This window comes from Drosophila bipectinata, chromosome 2L (assembly GCF_030179905.1).
Source record: "Drosophila bipectinata strain 14024-0381.07 chromosome 2L, DbipHiC1v2, whole genome shotgun sequence".
NCBI lineage: Eukaryota > Metazoa > Arthropoda > Insecta > Diptera > Drosophilidae > Drosophila > Drosophila bipectinata.
Window position 1 is genome coordinate 12,787,870 of NC_091736.1, and position 25,121 is coordinate 12,812,990.

At 41.0% G+C, this 25,121-nt stretch overlaps 1 protein-coding gene and 1 long non-coding RNA gene across 2 annotated transcripts in view; one reads left to right on the top strand and one right to left on the bottom strand.

The window, feature by feature from the left end:
- Positions 1 to 25,121, top strand: part of side-II (sidestep II) — a 56,586-nt gene that overhangs the window by 6,318 nt on the left and 25,147 nt on the right. Inside the window, exons 2-8 of the mRNA XM_070276816.1 lie at positions 14,689 to 14,815; positions 17,361 to 17,478; positions 19,175 to 19,268; positions 19,363 to 19,476; positions 19,892 to 20,095; positions 21,040 to 21,185; positions 23,335 to 23,479. Of these exons, the coding sequence (XP_070132917.1) occupies positions 14,689 to 14,815; positions 17,361 to 17,478; positions 19,175 to 19,268; positions 19,363 to 19,476; positions 19,892 to 20,095; positions 21,040 to 21,185; positions 23,335 to 23,479 (948 nt within the window). The remainder of the gene's footprint in view (positions 1 to 14,688; positions 14,816 to 17,360; positions 17,479 to 19,174; positions 19,269 to 19,362; positions 19,477 to 19,891; positions 20,096 to 21,039; positions 21,186 to 23,334; positions 23,480 to 25,121) is intronic.
- Positions 628 to 24,925, bottom strand: LOC138925711 (uncharacterized). The gene is made up of 3 exons (XR_011441913.1): positions 24,534 to 24,925; positions 853 to 1,026; positions 628 to 780 (listed from the first exon to the last, which is right to left on the bottom strand). It is a non-coding gene; the product is annotated as an uncharacterized lncRNA (long non-coding RNA).

The window sequence follows — 25,121 nt, forward strand, 5'->3', positions numbered from 1 at the left end:
AAGACACAGACTCGTAGACGGACACAGTCGTAGACACAATTAAAAGACCATGGCCCAGAGAAATGTTAATGACAACAGACTGCCACAGAGTTTGTCGTAGCAGGAGTTTAGTGTAAGTCCTTTTACCCTCAAGATCCCCGCCCATTCCCATCGCCATAGCGCCACACCATCCGCCGTTTGGTAAATGCTCCGGCGTCTCAGCCAAAGCCTGCACAAATTTTTCGAAACTACCGTAATTTGCATATTTTAAGTTGACTTTTATTGCATTAAAAATGGTAGTGGCTTTGGCCATTGCGGCCTCGGACCTAAGGGCGTTGGTCCCGACCGAAAAAACCAATTCACAGTGGTCCAAAAATGGCAATAATCGTTAATTTTTTAATGAAATTACAGGCTGTGATTAAATCAATTTAAATTGATTAATAATTGTTGGAGTATTAATTAATTGAAGCTTGAAGTTTTATAATTTTTATATTATCACCCATTTCTTACTCTATAAAGTTAAGTTCAGTGTACCTCGATCTGACTCTGTCTTGGCCTTTGTCGCCCTCCCAGTTTTTTGCTACTTCTTGGTTTTCCTTCCACTGGGCCTGACCCTGTGGCAAACTTGTGAGAGACAGATTGCAGAAATACAATTAAAATGTTTTAGTGAAAATTAACTGCAGTTTAAATAAAATGCTATGGTGGCCAGTAAAATACACAAAGTCTTCTTCCCATCCTATCTATCTATCTTGTTGTTGCCGGTGTTGATGATGATGACGGTTACTGTTTCTGGGTGTTTTCCTTTGGTGGTTTTAGTGGTTTAAGGTTTTACGTTAAGTATACGCACTGAGTGCACAGTCAAGCTGAGCTCACCTGGCCGAGAGCTCAAAGATGTTTGCCCTGCCGTGACCAAGGTGGCGGGGCTTGACGGGGATTTTGCAATTTGTTGGACTTCTTCTGGCTCGTCGTCGCCAACATCGTCGTCATCATTACCATCAACATCTGCTTGTCTTCTGGGTTGTATTTTGTTGCTGTTTTGCGGCTGGCCTAGAAAGTTAATTGAAAAAAAAAAAGTAACAAAAGAACAAGAAAATCTACTGAAGGAAAGCCAGCCAAGTGGATGCCGGTGTGAGAGAAAAGGTTTAATTTAAATAAACTACCGAGTGGGCCTGGTTCATTGAGGTGACTGTGGTTATGGGCTGGCCAGGTGTTTCCGACATGCAGCGGCTAAGCCATGTAACCACCATCGTTTAGACGTTTTTAGTGTCTTGCCAGGAGGCTAAGAAAACTTGAAATTGACTCAGTCAGCCTTTAGGGCTTATTGTGAATAAAATCAATAAAGAATACTGAAGGGATAAGGATTAAAATCAATAATACTCATCAAATAAAATGAAAATACTTTTGTAATAATAGCCTATACAAGTTCACATCCCTCCATGTATGTTGAAATATTTCACTTCAGCCTTCTTGTATCCTTAATTATCAAGCAACCTTCAAAATCCAATTAAACTTTGTAAGTCACTGCCAGTTCCTAGCCCAGTTCCAACTTTTGTTTCCTTTTGTTGTACGTGATGTATGCGCAATTTAATTTTTAATTGCCCAAAAACGTGCACAAACACCCAACACTTTAGTAATTCTCTGAAATTATCGCACTGCGCCAAATCGACAAACAAGAATGGAAAAAAGAAGAATAAATAGAAATTCAAGGCCCACACGTCTATAACCTTGAACCCCGGCTGACAAAAACAAGGAGAATATGTCGAAAAAGTAGGAGGAACGAACAACAGCCTTTGGCTTTTGGCGTAACTTAATACAAGGACATTGTCTTGGGCTCTGTCGTCCCGACAAAAGTCTCCTGTCTGCGCCTAAACGTGGGCAACGTTTAAGGATACTCTTCAAGTTAGTAGGAGCTTTCATAATTTTAAAGGTTGAATTTAATAAAATTTTAAATATCTAAATTGATTTAAAGAATAAAAACTTTCAAGAGTTTCTCTATTTGTATGAAGTTGAATAAATATTTTGGTCAATCTTCTAAAAAAAGAGAATTCCTATTCGTATAGAAATTCTAGCTATGTATCCTGGCTTTCTTTCTTGTTCTGTATGCCCAGCGCTTAAATTGCGCTTTGCACTAATAAGCAAAAGTGTCTAACGTAGCGTAACTAAATGCGAAAGGCAAACATTTCATTAACAAACACGCACTAGAAGGGGTGGGATGCGAAAGGATCGAGGCTTTTTTGGGGGATGGGCCTTGCCAGGGGATAGGTTGACAGTTATGTGTGCTTTGTATATATTTATACCATCTCTGTCTTTATGCCGAAAAGGGCTACCATTTTGTCGAGCTGGCACACACATGTTCACACACAAACACACTAGCACGTATATATCCTTTTTGCCTTTTGCTATTTTCGTTTAACGCGTATGCCAGTCTGTGTGTGTGCCAGTTGAGGGCGTGTTTGAAATTTCATAATATCTTTCATTTCATTCTTTTTGGCTTTACTTTATTTTAAGCTCTTTGCTTGATTAGAAGGTGTTGGCATAAATGTCCTTTGTCTTTGTGGCAGTCACAGCAGGATCACTGAGAGAAATATAGTTAAAAGGAAAGATATAATATGTTTAAAGTTTTATTAAATAAGATAGGAAATAAATCCTTGAGAAATATTTTAACAAATTTATTTATTTCAGTACCTATCTATTTGTTTTTTCTTTTAAATATTACTTTTACTTTCTTTTCCTCCTGTGTAATTTACATTTTTGGCAAGTGCCAAGGAAGTTGGTGAAAATTTAATAAAACTTCGTAAGGATCTCCATCGCCCCATGTAACTCAATGGGGGTGTGTTCCTTTATCCATGCGGGAATTGAGCGGAGCTATGCAAATAAGTGGCTTTACCTGAATATGCATTGAAAGTATATTTTTCGTTCTACCCTCCCACTTATACATATCTGTATATTGGCAGAGGATACATCATCATATTGCCGGCACCACCAGACAAGCACTCTTCCACCTTGTCGTAAAACAAACTTTGTTCAATCCGTCGCGACGCCCACCCACTGAAATATATATTCAACCACAATCAAATTCATCCGCCCCCCCGCCGCGTTACATAAGCCACATAAAATTCAGCTCGCTGTTGATTTCTCCGGCGTTCTCGGCTCCGGCTCCGGCTCCGGCTCTGGCTCTCGGGGTGCGTTCAACTTTTACGTATTCAGGCAGCTATAAATGTCATATTTTATCTGCACCCACTACTGGCTGCTTCGCCTGCTGACACTGCTGATGTTGCTCTTCCAGCCACAGTCTGCAGCTAAAAATAACAATTTCTAGGGCAAAACTTTATTAAAAATTTATTTAATGTTTACCAGAGGAAACTCGGTTACTGCTACAGCTACTGATACTCAGCTCCTGCCTTTTTTCGCCTTTAAAGTTTCATCCCGACTTGTGAGGCTGACAAGTAGGCAACGCTTTGGGGTTAGCCAGTTTATGGCTGGACCAGGTTCAGTTTGGGGTCAACAGAGCCAAGGGCATTTCAAGAAAACCCCATGTTTGAGGAAGGCGGAACTGAGTGCTTAGCAACAAGATCAAAGAGGATTGAATTGGCCAGCGCGTAGTAGTAGAAGTTGCGAAAAATGTAAATTGAAATTTTGGCTCGATTGGCTCGCAGAAGCGGAAAACTTATGAACATTTTCGGAAGAAATTGTGCAGAGCTCAGCGCACCTTAACCTAGATTTCGTGTTCGTGTTGCGAACAAGTTTCGAGTCTCGTGCTCGTATCATAAATCTGTGTTCATTAAACGTGTGTGTGGCGCACATATCACATACACCTTTTCGTAACCACCTTTGGTCGTCGCACCACCTACACCTACACCGCAAATCGACGGTCCCAGCAGCCAGGTCGTGCGACCTAAAAATTCAAAAAATCAATATATCAGCAACAACATGAAAACTAACGAACAAAAATACAAAAACACAATAACAAAATGCGGCAAAAAAACGTGAAACATTTACAACAACATTCTGTATTGTACCATGTCGAAGCGACACTCGAGCACACACATTACTATTTTGCATAAAATAAAATTTGTCGTTGCTGCTTCACGTTTTGTTTTCGGCTAAGAGGAGGACTCAACATGGCACTGATATATACAAAGCACGTATGTTTCGAAATGTTTCGGTTGCCATTGTCCTTCCGTATGTCCTCCCGGTTGCTCGTTTGTTTGCCGCCCATAGACAAAGGCTATGAGGGAATCTCCGACTCTGCCTCTGTCAGTCAGGCTCACTCAATTTCTCTCTTGGTGGATGCATGCATTGACCCAAATTTAAACAATTGAAGCTTGAAAAGAATAAAATAATACTATAGTTTTATAGTGGCTGGCGATAAGCCTAGGGAAACGGCGACAATGTTGGCGACAGGAAAACTTTTTTAAACTTTTTCAGAAAAAAAAATATAATAAATGTTGACTGCTACTGCCAGAAAAGCCAAAAGACTGAGGAAAACAATGAGAGAATTTTGTGAAAGTTTACATTCATGTTCGTTGCGATATAGAGAAGTAATTTTAATTTTAAAAATTAAAAATATGCATACGCATTATTCCCATGAAATTATCAAAAATTATTGGTAAATATATTCCTCCATATTATTATTCAAATTTAATTACTGTGATGCTTGGTTCTATAGTTATGTGTGACACTGCATTGCTGTCTCTGACTCTTGTTGCATCTGAATATTCATATTTCTGCTGATCTAGAAAAAAGTTATGAATTATTAAATATGCATACAATTGTCTCTGCGTCTGGTCTGAGCGACAGTGAAAGGAGACTGGAAAATTTGAGCTTTCGCCTGAGAGGGAGAATAAAGGCAAAAATAAATGCGACTGCAACTGCGACAGCAGACCATATTCCATATTCCATGCAAATGTTGCTCTTATTTCTATGGAGCTCAGGTGCATAGTTTAAAATCCGTCTCTTTCTGGCCAAAATCTCTCCAATTGATGCCTTCTCTCTCGCTGCCTTTGTAACTCTAACAATTTGTCATACGAGGCGTATGTGTGATATTTGTCCTGTGCAATGATGCGTAGCTAAGAGCTGTTGCGAAATTAGGTGACACAATTTTACTTTTCTCATAGTTTTGCATTTAGCTTCATTTATTTTCATTCCTCGTTTCGTATTTTTCTCTCGAATTTAAAATGCACTTTGCTGATGGTATTTTAAATGAGAATTGTTCTACCACGTACCCTGGCAGACAGCTGCATAATATGAAATATGAGAGGATTTTAAAGAGCTTTTTGCTTAGGCTGGCCATACGCAATGATCTTTAGGTAGGTTTCTTGGATAACTTCATCATTAAGTGAGGAGTCCTTTAATTAAAGTCTATGGATCTCAGAGCTACGCACAAAAGCGCAGAGGAAGAGAATCGGAACCATAATAATGAGTTAGTCTTTCCTCTCCGGACTAAGCTGACTTGGCTCTTTATTTTCACTTCTGCTGCCACTTCACACAGCAGGAAGGCTAACAGGAACAATGACCTTTAACGCTCTTTAGCCATTAATGATATTCATGCCCGGCTATTTCCTGGACTGGACTGGCCAGGACCTCAGCTCAGCTCAGCTCACTCTTTATTCTCCGCTTTTGTTTTTCTTTTGTCCTCTCTATTTGTTTTTTTTTTCCCAGCCACATCTTTATACGATATCCTTGCTGCTGGGCGGAGGGAAAATAACTTACAATTGACCTCGTTAGCTGCTGTCTCATGTGTGTGTGTGTATAGGAGTCCTTTCTCTCCGCTCAATCCTGTCTTCTGGGCTGGCTAGGTTGGCTTTAGTGTCGTGACCTCTCAACTTTATTATATCCTGCCATTGCCGGACCACATGGCTGGATATGGAGCTGGATGATGAGGCATCAGCTAATACGGATTCAATTACGAAATCCCGGATGAAGACCAGCACGGAACAGATGCAGATGACCCCGTTTCTTTACGATATATTTTATTCTTGCTTTTACGGCTCTCGGCACTTTATACTGGATTTAAACTTTAAGTGTATTATAATTATTTTTTTCCCCCGCCCCGGTCGCTGCTCTCCCTGCTTCGCCCGTAGTTAATTAAATTGAAATTACACTTCATTTGTGCTTCCCTCGGCGACTGTGCGAGTGCAAGCGTTTTTAAAAGGATTTCCGGCACGCGTTTAAGGCGCGCAAATAAATTAAAAGTAATTGTATTCAGAGTCCTCTGAGCAAATATGGAGCGCCAGCCGAGCTAAACAAATCAACGCACATGAAATTTTCAGCGCTTCCAGGATATCCCCCGAGGCTCCCCCAGCCAGCCAGCCAGGACCTCAAGCCGGAGAGCAACCAAAAACATAACTTTTTATCTTTTTTTACGAGGGTTTGGTTTCATTTTTTTCCCCTATTATTGCTATTGTTGTTTATCATGTATATGTATTTACTATATATAGCACAGTATGTACTTGCCAGGGCCGGTGGCTCCCCATTGGAAATGTAAACATGTCCTTATCAGTGTGTGAGTGGTAAGTGTGTGTTCGCGCCAGTGTAACAGTGTGTGTGTGCTGTCAAATGTCATTGCCAGTTGGTTATGTGGCTTTTGACTCAGCATCGGCGACAGCAAACAACAACATTGCTGACACATAACAATAAAATAGAAGCGTTTATATTTTTGTTATTATTTGATAAACACCCTGCAGCGCAATAGGGTAGTACAGAATCCAGAAAGGAGATACCTTTTCTTAGCACTTGAAAATGTTGAGTAATTGATCGGAAAGTTTTAAGTAAAAAATGTTGATAGGCATTGAAGAAATTAAATTAAATGAATTATTACTAGTAGATAAGTAAACAAAGCCTTGAGATATTTTTTTTTCAATTTTTATAACCCTCTAAAGGCCTCAAGGCATTGCAGTAGGTCTTCCAATTTAGAGAGCATCACAGTGCCATGCCATAATGGTCCTCCCATGATCATGTATACCCTGACACACTCCGACCGCTGGCAGCCAAAGTCTTAGCTGCCATAAGCCGGGCCGGGACAAAAGCCATCATAATAACTACACATCGGCGATGGCTGTTGGTTTTCTTTTTGTGTGGCAGCGCTGTTGGTTGCTGTTAGCTGGCGCTGGTTGATGGGGTGTGTGGTAAGGTCACAGGAAAGTAGGTTGAATATTTGCAATATTTTCTGCCTTGGTCCCTTTAAACATATCACCGCACAAGTGTTAAAATCGCTCATCATGTCAACTTGCACAGCTGCGGGCATACGATGTGGCAATGGAAGGCAGGCAGGAAGGTGGCCTGGGCAAACGAAGCTGCGAGGGTTTCGCTATTGAACTTTATGGCCATAACAGCGGGAGTAGATGGAATGGATATGAAATACATATATGTATATATACTATAGCGCGAGTCTAATGTACACACAGATTTTATATATTTGTTCGAGTTCGAGTGTGTTTGTATGCTTTCTGGAATGACAATCGCTGTGTTGTGCTGAGCTAAGCATTTGCAGTCCTTCTCCGCTCTCTAGGCAGCAGCTGTCTGCAATTGTTGTGGCATTTTAAGTCGGCTCAGAGTGTGTGTGGCATTGAAGCCGATTTAACTCTCAGCAATTGCGGGCAATGCGGACAGTAATCGACATACACACAAGCCTCAGTTGCTTCCTTATTGGCCCATAAAAATACCAAATAAATCGAGGTAAACTCTTTATAAACCGACCTCTTCATGTGCTTAAGCAGGAATTCAAAATGAATGGAATAATTCACTTGTGGCTCTGGAAAAAAATAATAATAAATATTTTTCTTTAGTAACCAAATATGTGGCTAGTCATTATAAATGTAAATAAACAAGCCAGTTATGTGGGAATTCACTTTATTTTCTTAGGAATTTATTTTGATTGTATTAATTGTATCCGGTGCTCTATGTTCCCTGCAATTTGTTTATTTTTAATGCATTTTTTATTCATAGAAACAAACATGAGCCCACATATTCAATCGGAAACAATAAAAAAAAAGCCCTGTTCTCACTTCTGAATATCCCTTTTGAAATTCCTCCTTCACTCAGTCCTTTAGCCCGCATTTTGTTATTGCACTGCCCTCAGTTTTTTTCTTCCGTCAATCATAACTGGCACTGGCCCGCAGAAAAAACTCCAAAGAAATGCCACAAAAGTGTTTACATAGCGTCAAAGGAAAATATTTTATCGACACGCACATGCCGACACCCACAAGCCCATCACCCCATCCAGACCTACTTGATTCGCATGTTAACAACTATATGGGGCATGGGGACTGGGGCAGGACTCGCTCATAAGACCAAAAACCAAAGAAAAGGCAAAAGGCGCAAAAAATTATTGCGCTTTATCTTTTGATTTAACCTTTTGTGCGACAAAAGCTTTTAATATGCAAATGACTAAATGAGCGTCTTGAGGCTATTGGCAGTTGGTGGTGAGGGCTGGTGTTGGTGGTTCAGCTTGGTGGTTGGAGGTTTGGTCAATTGGTACATTTGCACATTTCATTAACGTCGAAGCCAATGGAGGAGTGTTCCTTTTCCTAACTAGCTGACGTAGGTCTCGACTTCACTTTGATGTTGTGGCAACGTGCCTGTATGTGTGAGCCGGATTACGACCGGAGTGTGGGTGGCTGGGGGTGTGTCTGTATAAGTGTTAGTCTGCTCACTCGGCACACTTCAGCACACTTATTCTTGCACATTTGCATATCATTACGAGAGTGTGTGTGTGTGTGGGTTGAGCGGCCCGAAAGCCTCGATTTTCTTCATCACAGCTCCCCAAGCTCTCCTAGCGGAGCATAGTTCCATGCCCTCTCTTTCTTGGAGCATTTCTTCGGATGTGTCCTTCTCGTTCACTCATCATATTGCCTAGATTTAAGATTATGAGCTGGGTGAATTTTGTGGCTCACCACTCTAGTATGTTAGTATGTAAATCTCTTCCCCATTCCACATTGGCATTTTCCCTCTCAGCTGCCCAGGTCGCAGGTGGTTTGGGTTATTAAGTCGATTTTCCTTTAGCCAGGACAGCCGGCTTAAAGACTTTGCCATGAAGCTGAACGGAATGAATCACAATCTCGGCCAGATGATGATTTAAGTTTGTTTCATAAAACTTTATTAGCCTCCAACAATTGCCAATTTTTCTTGAAAAAATGCATGGAGAATATGTATCGGACTTTGTTTTAGATGTTTCGAAAAACATTTGGCCTTTCGAATTACGGATTATGTTTAAACTGAAAAGCTTAAAGTATTTCTGAAGATTTTGAAGCCGATTTTAAAACGATTCGAACACACACTCACGAGACAAGGGCTGCATGGAGGCCCAATATGGCCCACAGCGATGGCTATATTTTTGCCAATAGCCATCCGATTCTTGAGCGGAATGCCTTAAACGATTTGTGGATCGATTTCCTTTAAATTTGCATAAAAATCTAAGAACAAAATATTTTTTAGATTTTTTATCAAATCTTTTGGAGGGTCCCCTTCAAAAATGGGGAAAGTGCATGGAGGCACAATATAGCCCACATCGATGGCTATATCTTTGCCAATAGCCATCCGATTCTTCAGCGGAATAACTAAAACAATTTGTGGATCGATTTCTTTTAAATCTGCATCAAAATCTCAGAACAAAATATTTTTTACAGTCACATGTTCTGGAGGGCTCTTTTCTCACAACATAATATTTTCAAAATTGTTTGTCACATTTTCTAGAGAATGTCCTTCAAAACTTTAATATAAATGTAGGGTCTTATTTTTTGCAGAAAATTGATAAAGTCGTTTGAAAACAACCTTCGCTTTAAAAGCTTTTAAACATATGTATGTATGTGCGAATATACCCTGAAGAATAACTTTCCAACTCGAGAGATAAAATCACCATCAAAAACGTTATCTCCCCTCTACTCGGGCGATGTAACAAAAGTCAACTAAACAAATTATATTTAAATTTTGGTAGCAGTTAAGGCGCCCCTAGGAGCCATAAATTTATCTGTCCTGGCTCTTGTTGCCTTGGCCTGGGTAGAAATGGCCTTGCTGAACCTCAGGACCTGCCTGTGCTCGGTGGCTGAGGGAAGGGAGAGACAACGGAAACTTTTTCGCAACTCCTGTCGTCTCATTATGCCTGCCATTTAAAACAAATTCAATATTCGCTATGCTTTTTTGCCCTCAACATGGTCAACACCTTTGAACTTTCCGTCCTGACCCTTACTGTCCTGCCGCCCCTTTGCCTCTGCGTTTAGCATAAAATTGAATACGGCTCCATCCAGGGCTCAGCAGACAAGCGGCTTGATTTGGCCACAACTATCCAACAACAGGGAACCCCAAAGCCTTGTTTCAAAGTTCCAGGTTCAGGTCAGGTCACAATGCTGGGGCGAGCTAGGAGGAGGGTTATCAAACAGATTTCAGTTACTTTATTATAAAACTGGCTTAGATGTTTGCCTCCTCTGTTGATTTAGCTACAGGCTGCTGGGGATGTTTGTGATCCTATTGTTGCAGCAACTGCTGTTGCTCCGGGTCGATTGCGATTGGCTTTGTTTTTACTTTTGACCCATTAGAACAGCAATACAGGGAGACAGACAATGCTCAATATAAAAACCATTGAGATATTTTGCTTTGGGTCTATTAAATTTTTCGATAATTTAAAAAGGGGAATATTGGGGAATTTTGGCTTCCAGTCTTTATTTTCATTTATTGACGCAAACGTCGAATTTCAAATTCCAATCAACTGGCTTTGCAACAATTGCTATGCGAATTTTCAAACCCAAATCCAATGACAAGTTTTTGGGGAATTTAATTGAATTTTGTGTTAAAATATCATTAGATTTAAATATTTTTGGCTGCTGGGAAAGCATAGTTTTTGGTCTCTCGTCTCGTTTCTTTTCCAGTCTTATTAAAATTTTATTTTCGTGCTGGAACCCAGCCAATTTGTCGTTATCCTTTGTCCTGTCTGAATTTCATTTTGATTAAATTTGAAATATAATAAAATAAAAGTTTACCTTGTTATTCATTCTTATTGCCCCTGTCTGGCTGTCGGTCGTTCCTCTACATTATATTGGATTTTGGGCCATTTTCAAATAGTATTTAATTTTGAGTGGCATCCTGACCGAGCCAGAACGGGTCATTGCCAGTGTATGAGGCTTTAAAGCGCAAAAAATTGCATTTTGTAAAGTAAGCCCACATAGTGACCAAAAATGAATGTGGCAAAAGGACAGGAGATATGGCCACTGAAAACGGACTCTCTGGCCACAGGACGCACACGATATACGATAATTTCCAGCAGCGGCTTAATGCGTCGCCATAACACTCGTAATTTTTATAATGCCAACCACAGGAAAGAGGCAACAAAGCGGCTCAAAAAGTCAACCAGCTCTCTGGCTCATTAGGCCGTGGAAAAAGATCAAGGGTTGAATGGGAAGGTCGGTTAAAATAGAGTATATACATATAACGGAGTACCTACGACTACAGCAAAAAATCATTAATGAATTTAAAATGATTTTTCAATATAACTATGGTAGAGTTTACCTTCTTCAATTTTTAAAGTCAACTTAAATTCAGCTTAACTTATGTCATCGGTGAGTGTAGATAAGAGTTACGAATATTGCGCTGGATTATACATATTTAATGTCCACCCGCGCTCGTACTGCAGCCCCATGGGTCATAATAAAAATTTTCACCACTAATGAGCCCGACGATTAATCGAAAAATGCCAGAGTAAACAAGTACATTTCCATCCCGCAGAGCTTCAGTCTGGTGACGTGTTAATGTCGCTAGCATATGTGTACAAAAAATAAAAATGAGGAGGAGGATCCAGGAGTTGAAAGGCTCAACAGTGGTTACATCATGCTAGTGTCCTTGATTACAGGTAATTGTGGGTCTCGAGGCCTCTTGGCAATTATGTCGGAAATAGAAATAGCTTTGCGACCAGAGACTCCTTGTTAAATATCAATTAAAATGGCTGACAAGAAGTTAATCCTTGTGCCTCGGCCTCGGTCTCACTCATGCACGCACTCCCAGAAATATGCAACAAAATATTTGCAAAATGCATTTGACGTAAAAGTTGCGATAGCGTCAAGTTGTTCAAAACTATTGTCACACAGACATAGTCGGACCAACAGAAGCACACATCCAACACAAAATTCCATTAAAGTTTTGCATTTGAAATTGCATCAACAGAAAGCTTCTGAGTGCGGGTGTTGCACGAGGTAGGAGGCAAGGTGGTGGTAGAAGGTGGCGTGGCGTGGCATGGCGGTGGGTGTGGTTGCCTGGTGTGTGATGGGGCGTGGCACTGTGGTGGCTGTCGCGTCTAGATGCCTGTGTGTATGTGGTAGCTGATACTGATTGAGGTTAGTTTAACCCCAGAAAAAAAATCACATTTTACGAATGAAATGCATTTGATGTTTTGACATTAAGTAGAATTTTTTTATAAAATCTCTTTAAAGTGGAAAAAATTTATATTTTTTAGATATAATGTTGGGATACATAAACTTTTTTATTTGGATAGGCTATATAATAACGCCAATGAGCGTTATCGCTCATAATTGTTGAATTCAGATTTATCCATCAATCATAATAGGCTTAAAGTTTTTTAATGAATAAACCAGTTTATCTGAAAACCATTGAGCACTTTATCATTCAATGGCCCTTGGCCACTATGGGGTTAATTCTGGCAAAGAGGTTATGCTGCCCCAGCACCAGGACCAGCACTTCACTTCGCCATCTATGTTCGTTGTTATTTCATTTGGCTTTTCCATCCTTTTTTGTCAGCTTCCAAGTCAAGGCAAACCGAAAGCAAACGCAAATGCAAACCGAACGCAAGTCAAGCCAAAAGAGGCGGACTCCGGGCCAAGTGGTTAGAGGCCATGGGGCAAGGGGCACTGAGCAACGCCAGGAATGGCATCCCGAACCGAGAGCGCCCAAGTAAGCCAATCAAGGCATTCAAAGAGAGCATATTTAAATAGCTTTTAACATGCACGAGCTGTCGGGCTGGTTGCTGTAGTTAAGTGAAGGCCAAAACCGAAAGGCGACACAAAAATGCTGCCAAAAAAAAAACACAGACACAAAAATTGAAAGAAGAGAAGCTGCATCTGCTGAGGCATGGGAAAGGGGCTGAGTAGACAGTTTTTGGAAAAGGCCAGGGAAGGGTTGAGCAGTTTAGACTCGTTTAGCAATGCAGGCGACGTTATGCATTTCGCCTTTGACGCACTGGCATTGGACGCCTGGAAAATGCATCTGAATACCTAGGCAGGCAAATGGCAAGGAGCCGAGATGACAGACTAATGGGTAAACAGCTTCTTAGGCCAAGATTAATGGGTCAGGAGGAATCATTATCATGAATCCCCAATGCAATTTGTCGCTCTTTTTAAATATTAATAATTTGAATAAGGCAAGGCTTAAAAATTATAACAAAACTGTTTTCCCGACCTTTGCTGGCAACAGTTTCAGTTTTTTACGCTGCTGGCTTTAATGCTGTGAACCAGCCTCTGTCCACAAAGGCGGCAGTTCTAAACAAACAGGAAAAGCATAAAATATGCTCACATACAGACACACACATACACAAAAACCTATCCTTACACTCACACCCATTTGGAGGGCATTTAAGCGCATATTTATTGTACAACGTTGCGTATGCGCAATAAATTTTCACAAAATTTCGACGCATTGTGGCAATAAAATGATATTTTTTCATATTTACACATAAAGTCAACGGAAAAAAAATGATGGCAGGGGTTGGGGATGGTTTAGGCTTAGGAGGGGTGTGGGCGAAAGGGGGCTTGTGAAGGATGTTACAACATTTTTTTACGGCCGTCCTTGGTTTTCATATAATGTGAAATATTTTCAACGCAGACATTTTTATTTATATGTACTTATATATACTTTTATCTGCGCGCATTTGACATGGGATGACGCGGAGCGGCAACAATAAAAGCAACACCAGTGGCAGCCGCCGCCACACATGTGACAGCCATCACAGCCATCACTGTTGTTGCCACTGTGCGGCTTGATTCAATGCCAAAACGTTGTTGCAGCTAAAACGCCGCATAAATCCATAAAATGGGAAAAATTGAAGAGAGAAACAATTAGAGTTTTGCTGACTAAGCACGATAAATAAATGCAGAGATACGTCAACTTAATCCTAAAATGTTTTACAATCCAATGGATCTTTCTATATTGTGAGAGTTTCAATAGACCAAGCTTTACTTTTACTTATTTTTTGGTTTTTTTTTTATTAGGACCTAACTAGCCCAATTAAGCTTTGGGTTTTGGGATTCAATAAAAGGGCCTGAAAGCCTGTCGAACCCAAAAGAAGGCAAAATGTTGGTGCACGCATTTGCACATGCATAATAAATAAATACAGCCGCCGCGGCGGCAGGCCATGGCCCTCAGGCCGCGGGATGTTGCTAAGCCAATGGGGGCGGAATGTTGGGGCCTGTTAACGGACGGCTCAAATTTACGCATTTGTAATTACGTAGGAATTAAGCCGCCATCAACATTTAATTGCTAAAAGCTTTACTCCAAACGAGGCAGCCACGCATGCCATGTAAACGTGCCAGCGAGTACGCCAGAGAAATGGAACATTTAATTAACAAATTTTACGCATTTATTTTCTATTTTCATGACGACGTCGACGATGATGATGATGATGATGATGCTGACCAACCACATACCAACGAAATAAAACCAAAAAATCCGTAACAACATAATTTTCGTGCCTTCAAACGGAACCTTACACAGTGAAAACGAAGGACATTGAGGCCGTCGAGGGTAAATCAGTGTCCTTGCCCTGCCCTATCACAGAGCCACTGGATAACGTGTATATGGTGCTATGGTTCCGCGATAATGCGGGCATACCCCTCTATAGGTGAGTAGAGCTGCCTGGGAGTTACCCTGGGAGTCTGAGGACTCAATTGGTCCATTGTCTCGGCTTATACACACACATATAATTAAAAGCAAACCAGAGTCCCAAGAGTTTCTGGCTTTTTAAATCGTTTGGGGCGCTGCCGCACATAAGTATGCTATGATTTACCCTCTTTAAGTATGCCTCTGCGTGCGATTGTGTGTGTGTGACTGTGTGTGTGGTCCGTGTGTTTATCTGTCCTGGTCTGGGTCGAAAGAATGTGTGATTTAGCTTAGCGCTCCCACCTGTTTTTGTTTCAGTTTTTTTTTTCTGTTTTCCTTTTTTTTTTGTTTGGCATTTGTTTTCCCCCAGTCTGGGCCATGGAATTAGCTTAATTATGTTTACCTAATTTAGAGTGATTAACCTGGGGGCATGACAAACCACAGGAATTATGTGCAGGCGAAAATGTTCGAGTCAAGCGCCGACTTCAAAGATTAAATTACGTAGCAGGTCCGAGTAAACGCAGGGCCAGATCGCAGGACCATAATAAAGTGTCTGTAATTGCCGGCCCTTGGCGAAAAAAAAAGAAATGTCCTGCACTGGGTTAGCTTCTAATTGCATTCACGGCATTTTCATGGCACGTTGCGCCTTTTGGTTGTCAACCAAAGATTTTTTTCTGCACGTAATTGCTTTTGCCTTGGTTAGGGTATAGTAAGGGTTATTGGACACAAAATACAATCAAGAGGGGTTACAAGGCTTCTAGACTTTACTAAGCAATTTAATTCACTCAAGATTGTACTAGAAATACTTAAAGACTTAAACTATTCATTTCAAACATTGAATATTTTATTTAGAAAACTCATGACTCATTCAAAAGCTACCTAAATGCTTAGAAACTTTATTGCATTTAACTGTCGCCGGTGGGGGGAAGGCGGCCCATTTAGGTCAACTCAATTTGCTTTAAGGGTATTTCCAAATTCAATCAGCCCCTGCACTTTGCATCCTGTCTCGTCCTTTCTATATTTTTTTACTCCCTTCCAGCTCCACCTCATCCGGCCCGGCCCGTCCGGTGCATTTTCATTACACTCAATTTGCATGGAGCCGCGCGGCTCTGAGCCGAGTTCGTTGCGTATTATTTAGCCATAAACATTTGCTGCATAGGCTCCCAGAGAACCGTTATTAAGTTGGGCAACTCTCTCAGCCATTTTACTTTCACAAACACACACACACACTCATAGCGCCCTTTCTCTTTCTTTTTCAGCCCTTTCACTCGCGCACTTGCTACTCCCTCCATTTAAGCGAAGTGCAACTGTTTTTTAGTTTTTAATTAAAATGGCGGCGCGAAGGAACGAAAAAAAAGGAAAAAAAAAAATTGGGTTAAAGTTGGGGAGCTTTCGCTCTCAGCTGCACTGTAAGAAATGTTAAAGATACAATTCTTAAGGAAAAAAATATATAAATAATAAAAAACGTATAAGATTCTTAAGATATAGAAAGACCCCAAAATTAAGATAAGTTATAGACACTTTAAAATTTAAACTTTTCTTGTCGTGTAGCCTGGCTGTTGCCACTACTGCAGCTGCACTTGAGTCGGCTGCTGGCCGTGCCGCAATTAAGTTGTTGCATTTGCCACGGACGACGACGAGGGGGGTGGCACGGCTTCCCGCATAAATTATTGTGTGTTGCATACAAAAGGGCGCTTAACGCTCAGACCGCCGCAGTAGCGGCCGAAAGTGGCTGAAATCGCAGCCGAAACATTTTCCCCGCGTAAGGGGAAGGGGTTGAGAAGCAATCGGAGTGGCGAATGAGGACCTCTTCTGATTGAGAGACCTCAGTCTGGCTACAAATTCCTCTTATAGGTCGGACAAAAAATTTCCATTTGCCGGGGAAGCTTTAACGAAATTAAATTTACGGTCTACCAATTAATTCGCAAAATAAAATTTTATCGGTAAATGGTTATATACACATTAAGATTAGTGCTTAATTCCAAACATCTCCGGCGATTTATAATTTTATTTTTCTTTTAGCTTTAATCTTTATACTTCTGCCAAAGTTGGCTTTAATCCTTATCCGAGTTCATTGAAATTTATAGTTTCTTGGAAAGTTCGTAACTCAGTGACAGCAGAAACTTGGCCCATTAAATGCAATGCAGGCCTAAATGTTCCGTTGAAATTGAAAAATAAAAATCCTTGAAAAGCATAACAAAAATTTAATTTTATCTGCAGCGCATAAATTGCATTTGGCAAGGAAGGCTCTGCCAAAAGCCAACCCAAACCCCATCCACACCCCAGCCACCCAAAAATTTGCACCCCCGCCTAATGAGCAGGCTGAAATAAATTACGCTAATTTTCGTGCAAAAAGTTCCGAGGCATCCAAAAATAGCGCGAGAGAGAGAAGGTTGAAATATATATCGGCTATGGATTTCATTAATTTCAGAGTGGGTCGAAATGTTGGGGCTTGATTTAATTCGCGATCCACGCCCACATTAAATATTAATGGGTATGGGGCGGGCATTTTCTGGCTTCATGTTATTTAATGTATTTGTGTGTGTGTTTTTTTTCTTCCATTTCAGCTTCGATGTGCGCGATAAGGAGAGCCGGAACCAGCCACGACACTGGTCAGCACCGGAGGTTTTTGGCTCACGTGCCAAATTCCATTTTGAATCGCAGCCAGCAACCTTGGAAATTAAGGTGAGATTTGCCCGTGGGATCATGAATCCTGCGCTCATTAATTTGTGTGCTAGAGTGGTGGAGCAGCGGAGGATTTAATATTTTAAATTAGTTTGAATTGAATATGCCATTGAAAGGATATGCACCTGAAAAGGCAACTTTTCGGGGCCACTGGGCATTGCATTACAAAAAACTGTATACATAAATGCACATTTTAAATGAATTAATGTGCCGACAAAAAAAGAACTAAAAAAAAATTAAATTGTGGCGGGTTGTGAAAATGTAAATATAAATAAATCTGTGGAAAATCGTTGCTCTCACTGCGAATGTATATTTAGATTTAAAACCGATTGTGAAAAAAAGGCGAAAATTGTTAACAAACTTAACACAATTTTTTTGTTATTCGCATAATGCAATTTGTGATAAAAATCCAATGACGCTGTGAGTATTGTACATTAAATGAAAAATCTGAAATGCGTACTGGGGGGAAAAAAATACATTCCCAGAAGCATAACAAAGCAGGAAGAGAGTAAGCCAGCTAGCGGAAGCGGCAATGGTGAAAACATGGCTAAGAAGAGCCGAGGAAACCGAACGGAATGTGGAAAACAAATTTAGATATCAAAAGTTGTTAAATTGCTTGGCGCACGCGAAATGTTTATTAATGTCTTGCATGTTTACAGATAACTTGATTTACCGTTTCTGTCATGCAATACATAGATACAAACACATACATCAGCGCATCTGTAAGCTGTATGTGTAAGCGTGAGCTGTGAGCTGTGAGCTCTGAGTTAGGTCCTTATGCAACGTGTTTGCTACTTCAATTCAGCGTATCGCCTTGGATTGCCATTCGCCATTCGCCTTGCCCTGGACTTGTCTTTGCCCAGGCTTTTGACTTTTTAAAGGCCAACTTAGTTAAGGTCTTAAGTGAGTTAAGCAATAAACAGCCAGCCAGGGAGCCTTTCGTTAACGAGCTGCATTTTGAAATGAATGTGAAATGCACACGAACAGGCGGCCAGCCCTGCAAGCCTTCATAATGCGAAACTGGCAGGCAGTACTCGCAGGACAAGGTAACTCCAAGGGAGTGGAGTAGAGTGGTCTGGGTAAAAATATTACTCATAAATTATGTGCTAAAATTGGCTTGGGATTGGCGGGCGGGTTTCAGCTTATAAATGAATTTTAATTGCGTTTCAATTGCAAGCCAATTAACCTGACGCTGTGGCTAAGAGTGGCTAAGATAACTAAGAGTGGCTGACATCAAAGGATGTAGTCCCCATGAGGTCAATAGCATTTGAAAAGCTTAGCAATAGAATACTAATTGATATAAAATTAACAAAAATCACCTCAAAATAAAACCAAATGTCTAAAGTCAAAAAAGATTTATTTTATTTTCAACCATAAACTTCATAATGGAAGAAATTCGTTTACGCTTCATTGAATTATTTAATGAGAGAATCAAGTCAGTCGGAACAGGATCTGAAAAGGTTTGGAAAAAGACAGTAGTGTCATGTGAGAATCAATTTAAATGTAGGTGACAAGAGGAAAATATTGTTGGATTTTACGGCCTCTCGTTTGCCAACCGCAAAAGCTCAAGTGTCATGCAATAATTGAAAATAATATAAGCTTGGTCTGGGTCTGCAACTGTGTGAATGCTAATCGTCTGTTTCCCCCCAAAACACACTAAAACACCTAACCATATAATAACTTGGCACTCTTGCAGGATATCAAGCGTCATGATCAGGGTATTTACCGATGTCGTGTGGACTTTCGCACCAGCCAAACGCAAAGTTTCCGCTTCAATTTGTCAGTAATAAGTGAGTGTCACCCCAAATGAAGCATTCGAAATATATTCATGATTGTCATTGAAAAATGTCTCTGTTTTTCCTTACCATCTGTTTGCTTCTTTAGTACTTCCGGAGCAGCCAATCATCATGGACCGATGGGGTCGTCAGCTGAATGGCACTCAATTGGGGCCCAAACAGGAGGGCGATGATATCGTTATCACTTGTCGTGTGGTGGGCGGTAAGTTGAGCTGACTGACTACAAAAGACGAACTTAACCCCAATACCAAATACCCAGAGTCCCTAACACACACTCCCTTTAGACTCCCCCACATAAAACACACACGAGCCATATCCGTATGCTCGGCTAGACAATTTCCTGTTAATTTCCTTAAAAGCTTTGACCGGCAAAAACGCAAAACAAAAAAAAAATGGATAACATACAGCGAAGGAGTAAAACTGCTCCAAATGAAAATATCACAAAGTCTGCTTTGGTTTTGTCTTGCTTTAGCTTTAGCTTTGGCTTTGGCTCGGCTTGGCTTGGGTTGTGGTATTTTTTCAAGCTTGACTTTTTAATTTGCACCATTTTTCGTTTTTACTAGCAGCTTACTAAACTTTTTCCATTGGTTTTCGTTTTGGGGGCGTCCTCCCAATAGGTCGGCCACAACCGCAAGTCCGGTGGCTCGTAAATGGACTGCTTGTCGACAATCAAAACGAGCACAATTCCGGCGATGTTATCGAGAATCGTCTGTTGTGGCCATCGGTGCAGCGCAACGATTTGAATTCCGTATTCACATGTCAGGCACTGAATACTCAATTAGATAAGCCCAAGGAGAAGAGCTTTATACTGGATATGCACTGTAAGTAGACCGATTGATTGGGTGTACCTGGAAATCGGGGCATCTATTGGTAAATCTATTATATATATAAGAACCCGAAAATATAATTTCTAAGAATGAGTAAGGCTTTATTGATAAATTGTCTTTAATGAAATCTATACTTTGAAGTACTTTGAAAGGCAGTAACTAGTACCTATTACTTGTATCTAATTAAACCTTCTCAAACAAGAAACTAGAGAGCTAACCATAATATACATAAAATAATACCATTTGCGGAGAATATTCCTTAGAAATTAAACAAAATTACAGCTCTGGCTGCGGCAGGTTATGCATAGGTTAGATTATAAACAATGATACGAATTTCGAGCTGGCATAGGCTCAGCGTCCAACGCACATTTGCCATAAGGTTAAATACCAACTCAAAGCAGCATTATAAGGGCCATTAAATAATTATATGCCAACTGGAGTACTACATTGTCGATGGGGTGGGCGTCGCCGACTGTAGAATGTCAGGACCTGCCGGGAAAGTACAGTGTTCTGCAAAGCCAGTTTCCCCGTTTTCCCCTCAAGACTCAAAACACAAAGCACAAAACGCCAGGAGCTCAAGGAGCAAAATATCAACGAGCTGTAGACACGGCAGCCAGCCAGCCTGGCAGCCCGGCAGCTAGGCAGCTTGCTGGCGTGGTAGCCCGCCCGGCAGCAGTCAGCCAAAGGCCGGACAAAGTCATAATCCTGCCAGGAAGTGCAGCACTTGAGAGCTGTCGAGACGTAATAGACACAAATTGTTGTTGATATGAACACATATACACACTCACAGTGAGATATAGTCAGGCTAAGTACCCGAGAAGGTGGTCAGAAATGATTGCTGTACAAAACGAACTGCAATTATGAGACCATGAAATATTATGGTAAACTGTTTTAATTACAATTGCATTGAATTGAATGTCCTTCCTGTCCAATTACAGTGAAGCCCCTGGTGGTAAGAATCATGGATCCGCCCAGCTCCATGACTGCAGATCGTCGCTATGAGGTCTCCTGCGAGTCCTCCGGCTCCCGGCCGAATGCCATCATCACATGGTACAAGGGAAAACGGCAATTACGACGCACAAAGGTGAGTGTGGGGGGGAAAAGTAGTTCAAATTGGGCCTTGGGTGGGTTGAAGGTGGGTGAAAATGGTCGAGAATGGGTGGTGGTGGTTAGTGGAGTGTAGAGTGACCGCAATTGACGCAGGTAGTTGGCCAGCTCTATGCTGCTGTTGACTGACTCACGTTCAGCTCGATAACTTATTGTGTTTGCACAGTCATGCCAAACAAACGTAGCTCGTAACTCGTGGCCACCTTCTCCTACTCCTCCACCGACTACTCCGAACCAACCTCCTCCTTTTCCAGCTTTATCCACAACAGACAGAAACGGAATCAGAGACACAGACCAGGTCCCCGAAACCACCCACTTGTTGTCCCTGGGCGTGGTTCACACTCTCAACGGTGTCCTAGTCCAGTTGCCGCCAGTCGCCCCCACAACTTGGTTAGAATAAACACAGATAATGTGATATAAACTCCACAATACACAAACGATTCTACCCCGCTTAGCAAATCGCAATGGTTCTTTCCCTTCTCTTGGGTTTTTTTTACTCTTTCTTGGGGTTGAATAATTTTCTTTTTTATGTTTCTAAAGTATTTTTAATTTTATTAAAAATTTATTGTCGTTTCTTTCCATTAAACTTATACTTCAATTAAATACAACGTATGTTTTTAATAAAATAATGTATATTATTTAAAAGAAATCTTGTTTCATCTTCTTGAAGATATATTTTGCAAAAATATTGAAAAAAAAATTTAAAAAAAACTATTGATGTATTTTGTAAGCGTATTTGTATGTTCGGTTTACTACGCTTGTTGTTCTGGGTTTGCGTTTTCATTTTTTTTTCTTTTTTGGTTTTTTTTGCTTCTTTAACTTTGGACAAATTTATGGGAGTTTTGGCGCAATTTTGTTGCAATTCATTTTTGTGTGCCGGGACCTCGAGTCGAGTCCTGGTTTCGGTCTATCCGCTCAGGTCTGGCCCGTTGTTTATGTCCATGTCTATCCGCCTATATGCATACACGCTGATTGCTTTGCCGTTTTGGCTAGGGCCTCCTCCTGGGCCAATGTTTTTAAAGGCCGGAAATGTTTTTCAGTAGTTTTCATGTAGCATAAAGTTGCCGTAATGCGGCATAGACTCCTCGCCAATCGAGGCCCGGTCGAGCCATCCCACATGTTTTACATGGCTTTTGGTACCCTACTTTTAGGGTCTCTAATGTATGTCTGCGTCTGTCCGAATGTCGGGTTGTGTGTGTGGGGGAGACCAGAGACCAGACTAGAGCTCTGCCCCTCTGGTTTGAGTGTTTTAGCTGTGGAAACATGGCATTAATCAAAGCTCTGCAGACGCTCTAATTGAGAAGTTTAACGTACCATTTCAAACAGAACACACAAGTGAAATATGGTTGTGGAATATATTATAATATATTTCAAACGGACAACCCTTCACTAAAATTGATTTTCCTTAAAATATTTAAAGGAGTTTAAAGATAAAATCTAAACTCTATAAATAATAAACTTTATTTCGGGTTACTGTTGCTCTGAGAATCAATCATTTCCACCGCAAAAAATCACGTAAACCCAATCGGTCATATGCCGCCAAAGACAAGGATTTATATTCCCGCTAACTGCCGGCACTTTAACACCCCGACTCCCCATAACCCACTCTGGCACCCACATACTCGTACGTATCTCGGGAAAACGTTGCCTTGGAGCAATCCGAGCAATGTGCAAACTGCCAACAAAGGAGCATATCGAGGGGAGATGTGTGTAAAACGCTTTATGACCAAAGCAACTATAAGGCGGCGAGCGAAGCTCAACTAATTGTGCGAAGCCTTTGCCGCTGTCCCTGACTGCCATTAAATTTATAATACCTCGCCAGCCCACACACACACTCCCACACTCCACTACCCACACGTGGGCACATAAAGCCCGAGCAAACACACCAATAAATTTTAAATTGCAAACATAAAATATTTCGACAAATTTGCAAACAAAAAAGCACAAAGAAAGGAGGGAAATTGTTGGGGAAAACGCAAAAGGAACGTCGCCTTTGGCCAAAGTCGGAGTACCGTCTTAGCCAGGCTGGCACTGGAGTGGCTGGTGTTGGGGAAAAAACTTAATTAATGCAGAAACATTTTCTTATATTTTCTGTGCACTTTTTTTTCTCGTCTTTCCTTTTTCAGGACGACATATCAAAGAACTCGACACGCTCCGAGCTGAGCTTTGTGCCGACCACAGACGACGATGGCAAATCGATAACATGCCGTGCGGAAAATCCAAATGTGAATGGCCTGTATTTGGAGACCATGTGGAAATTGAATGTCGTTTGTAAGTATTACAAATTGTGCTTAAGTCTAAAGTATGAGTGAAATGGGGTAGGTTTGGGGTGGCAGAGGCAGCGGCCGAAGGAGAAGCAGGCCAAAGAAAAGGGCCGCCCAAAAGAAACCGAAAAGGAGAACCAGAGGCAACGGCAAAGGAAAAGCTACCATTGCCGACAGCTACCAAAAGGTAGACAGTCCTGGGCCAGGACAAGACCAGGCTAAAATTTATTACGTCGGCGATGTCGCCATCGCCATCGCAGCCGTTGAAAGCCTTTAAAATGCAAATAAATCAAAGACAAATGACAAATTGTGAATAATTTGCCAAAGGGCCAAAACACTGTGGCATCGAAGGGGAACGGTCCAAATGAAATATGTGGGCTAACAAAATGTATGGCAGTCGCTTAAATTAAATGAACGACTTTTGCCATATACCCCTGCTTCAAAAAAAAATCCTGAAAATAAACAAAAAATAACTTTGTAAAGTAGTCCAAAAGTGGAGATTCAAAATTGGGTCTGAAATTATTTTTATCGCCATGAGAGGATGAGGAGGTATACCTGAAAATTTAATGAAATCTCGCAATTATTGTATGTCTCTCCCGGTAAGCCACTCGAATCCGTATTCCATAGCCCCAACATAACCATCAGGGAGCTACTGCGGACATCGTAAAGTTCACGGCAAAAGTGTCGGTTTGGCTTCCCAAGCGCGTTGTACTCAATTGCGTTACGTATACGCCATGTATGGCCAAAATGTGATTCTCCCTTTTTGCCCACTCTATGTTGCCAAGGCATCACGTAATGGCATTTCTTTGCTTTTCGTTTGTTAAAATATGAAAATTTTCGCTACTTCAATCCGGGATTGAGCCACACCCACACGCTCATGCCCCAGGCCCACTCTCAGTCCAAAAATTACTACAAGTACGGCAATATTTGTCTGTTGGTATGCGCATATAGATATGTTTATAACGTAATATGATTATATTTTTTATGCGCCACACATTCACATTCCAGGCTCATATTTTATGTTTTAGAATATTATATTTTATTTGTTTGTTTTTGCTCACGTTAAGGCGATTGCCGCTCCTTTGCTGCTCCTCGCCATCCTCAAGGATGTTTTTCTTGTTCCCATTTTGTTGCTACGTTGGCGCAAATAAACTTTATGATCGGCACGTATAGGAGCAACAGCAACAACAACAACAACCAGCTCATACGCAAATGTGAGAGTTTTCCGAAAATTTTCCTGTTGAGGCAGGCTGTGCTTTTGGGTAATTTCCAAGAAACGAATGTGTTTTTTAATTTTCTTGCATAAATGACTTGACTTTCAAGACCGTAGGGGGCACGAAGGACTCATTAACCTAGAACAGGGGGCCAATGTTTAGATTCAAAAAACGGTTAAGGGAATTTTTAATAATTATATTTCTATTTTAAAGTTCTCTAATATTTCTGGCAGTTGTTTCCAATTTTGACATTGTATATGACCTGACTTCTTTATGTCTCCGTTTGGGATGATTTCGTTTATGGAATAAAGTACATACGATATCTGCATCACGCGTGAGTTATTATGCCAACTGCGTTTTGGCTCCTTAGGCACGACATTTGCCAAGGCCATTTGGACATGCTTTATGCCCCATTCGAAGCCCCAGTCCCCTCCA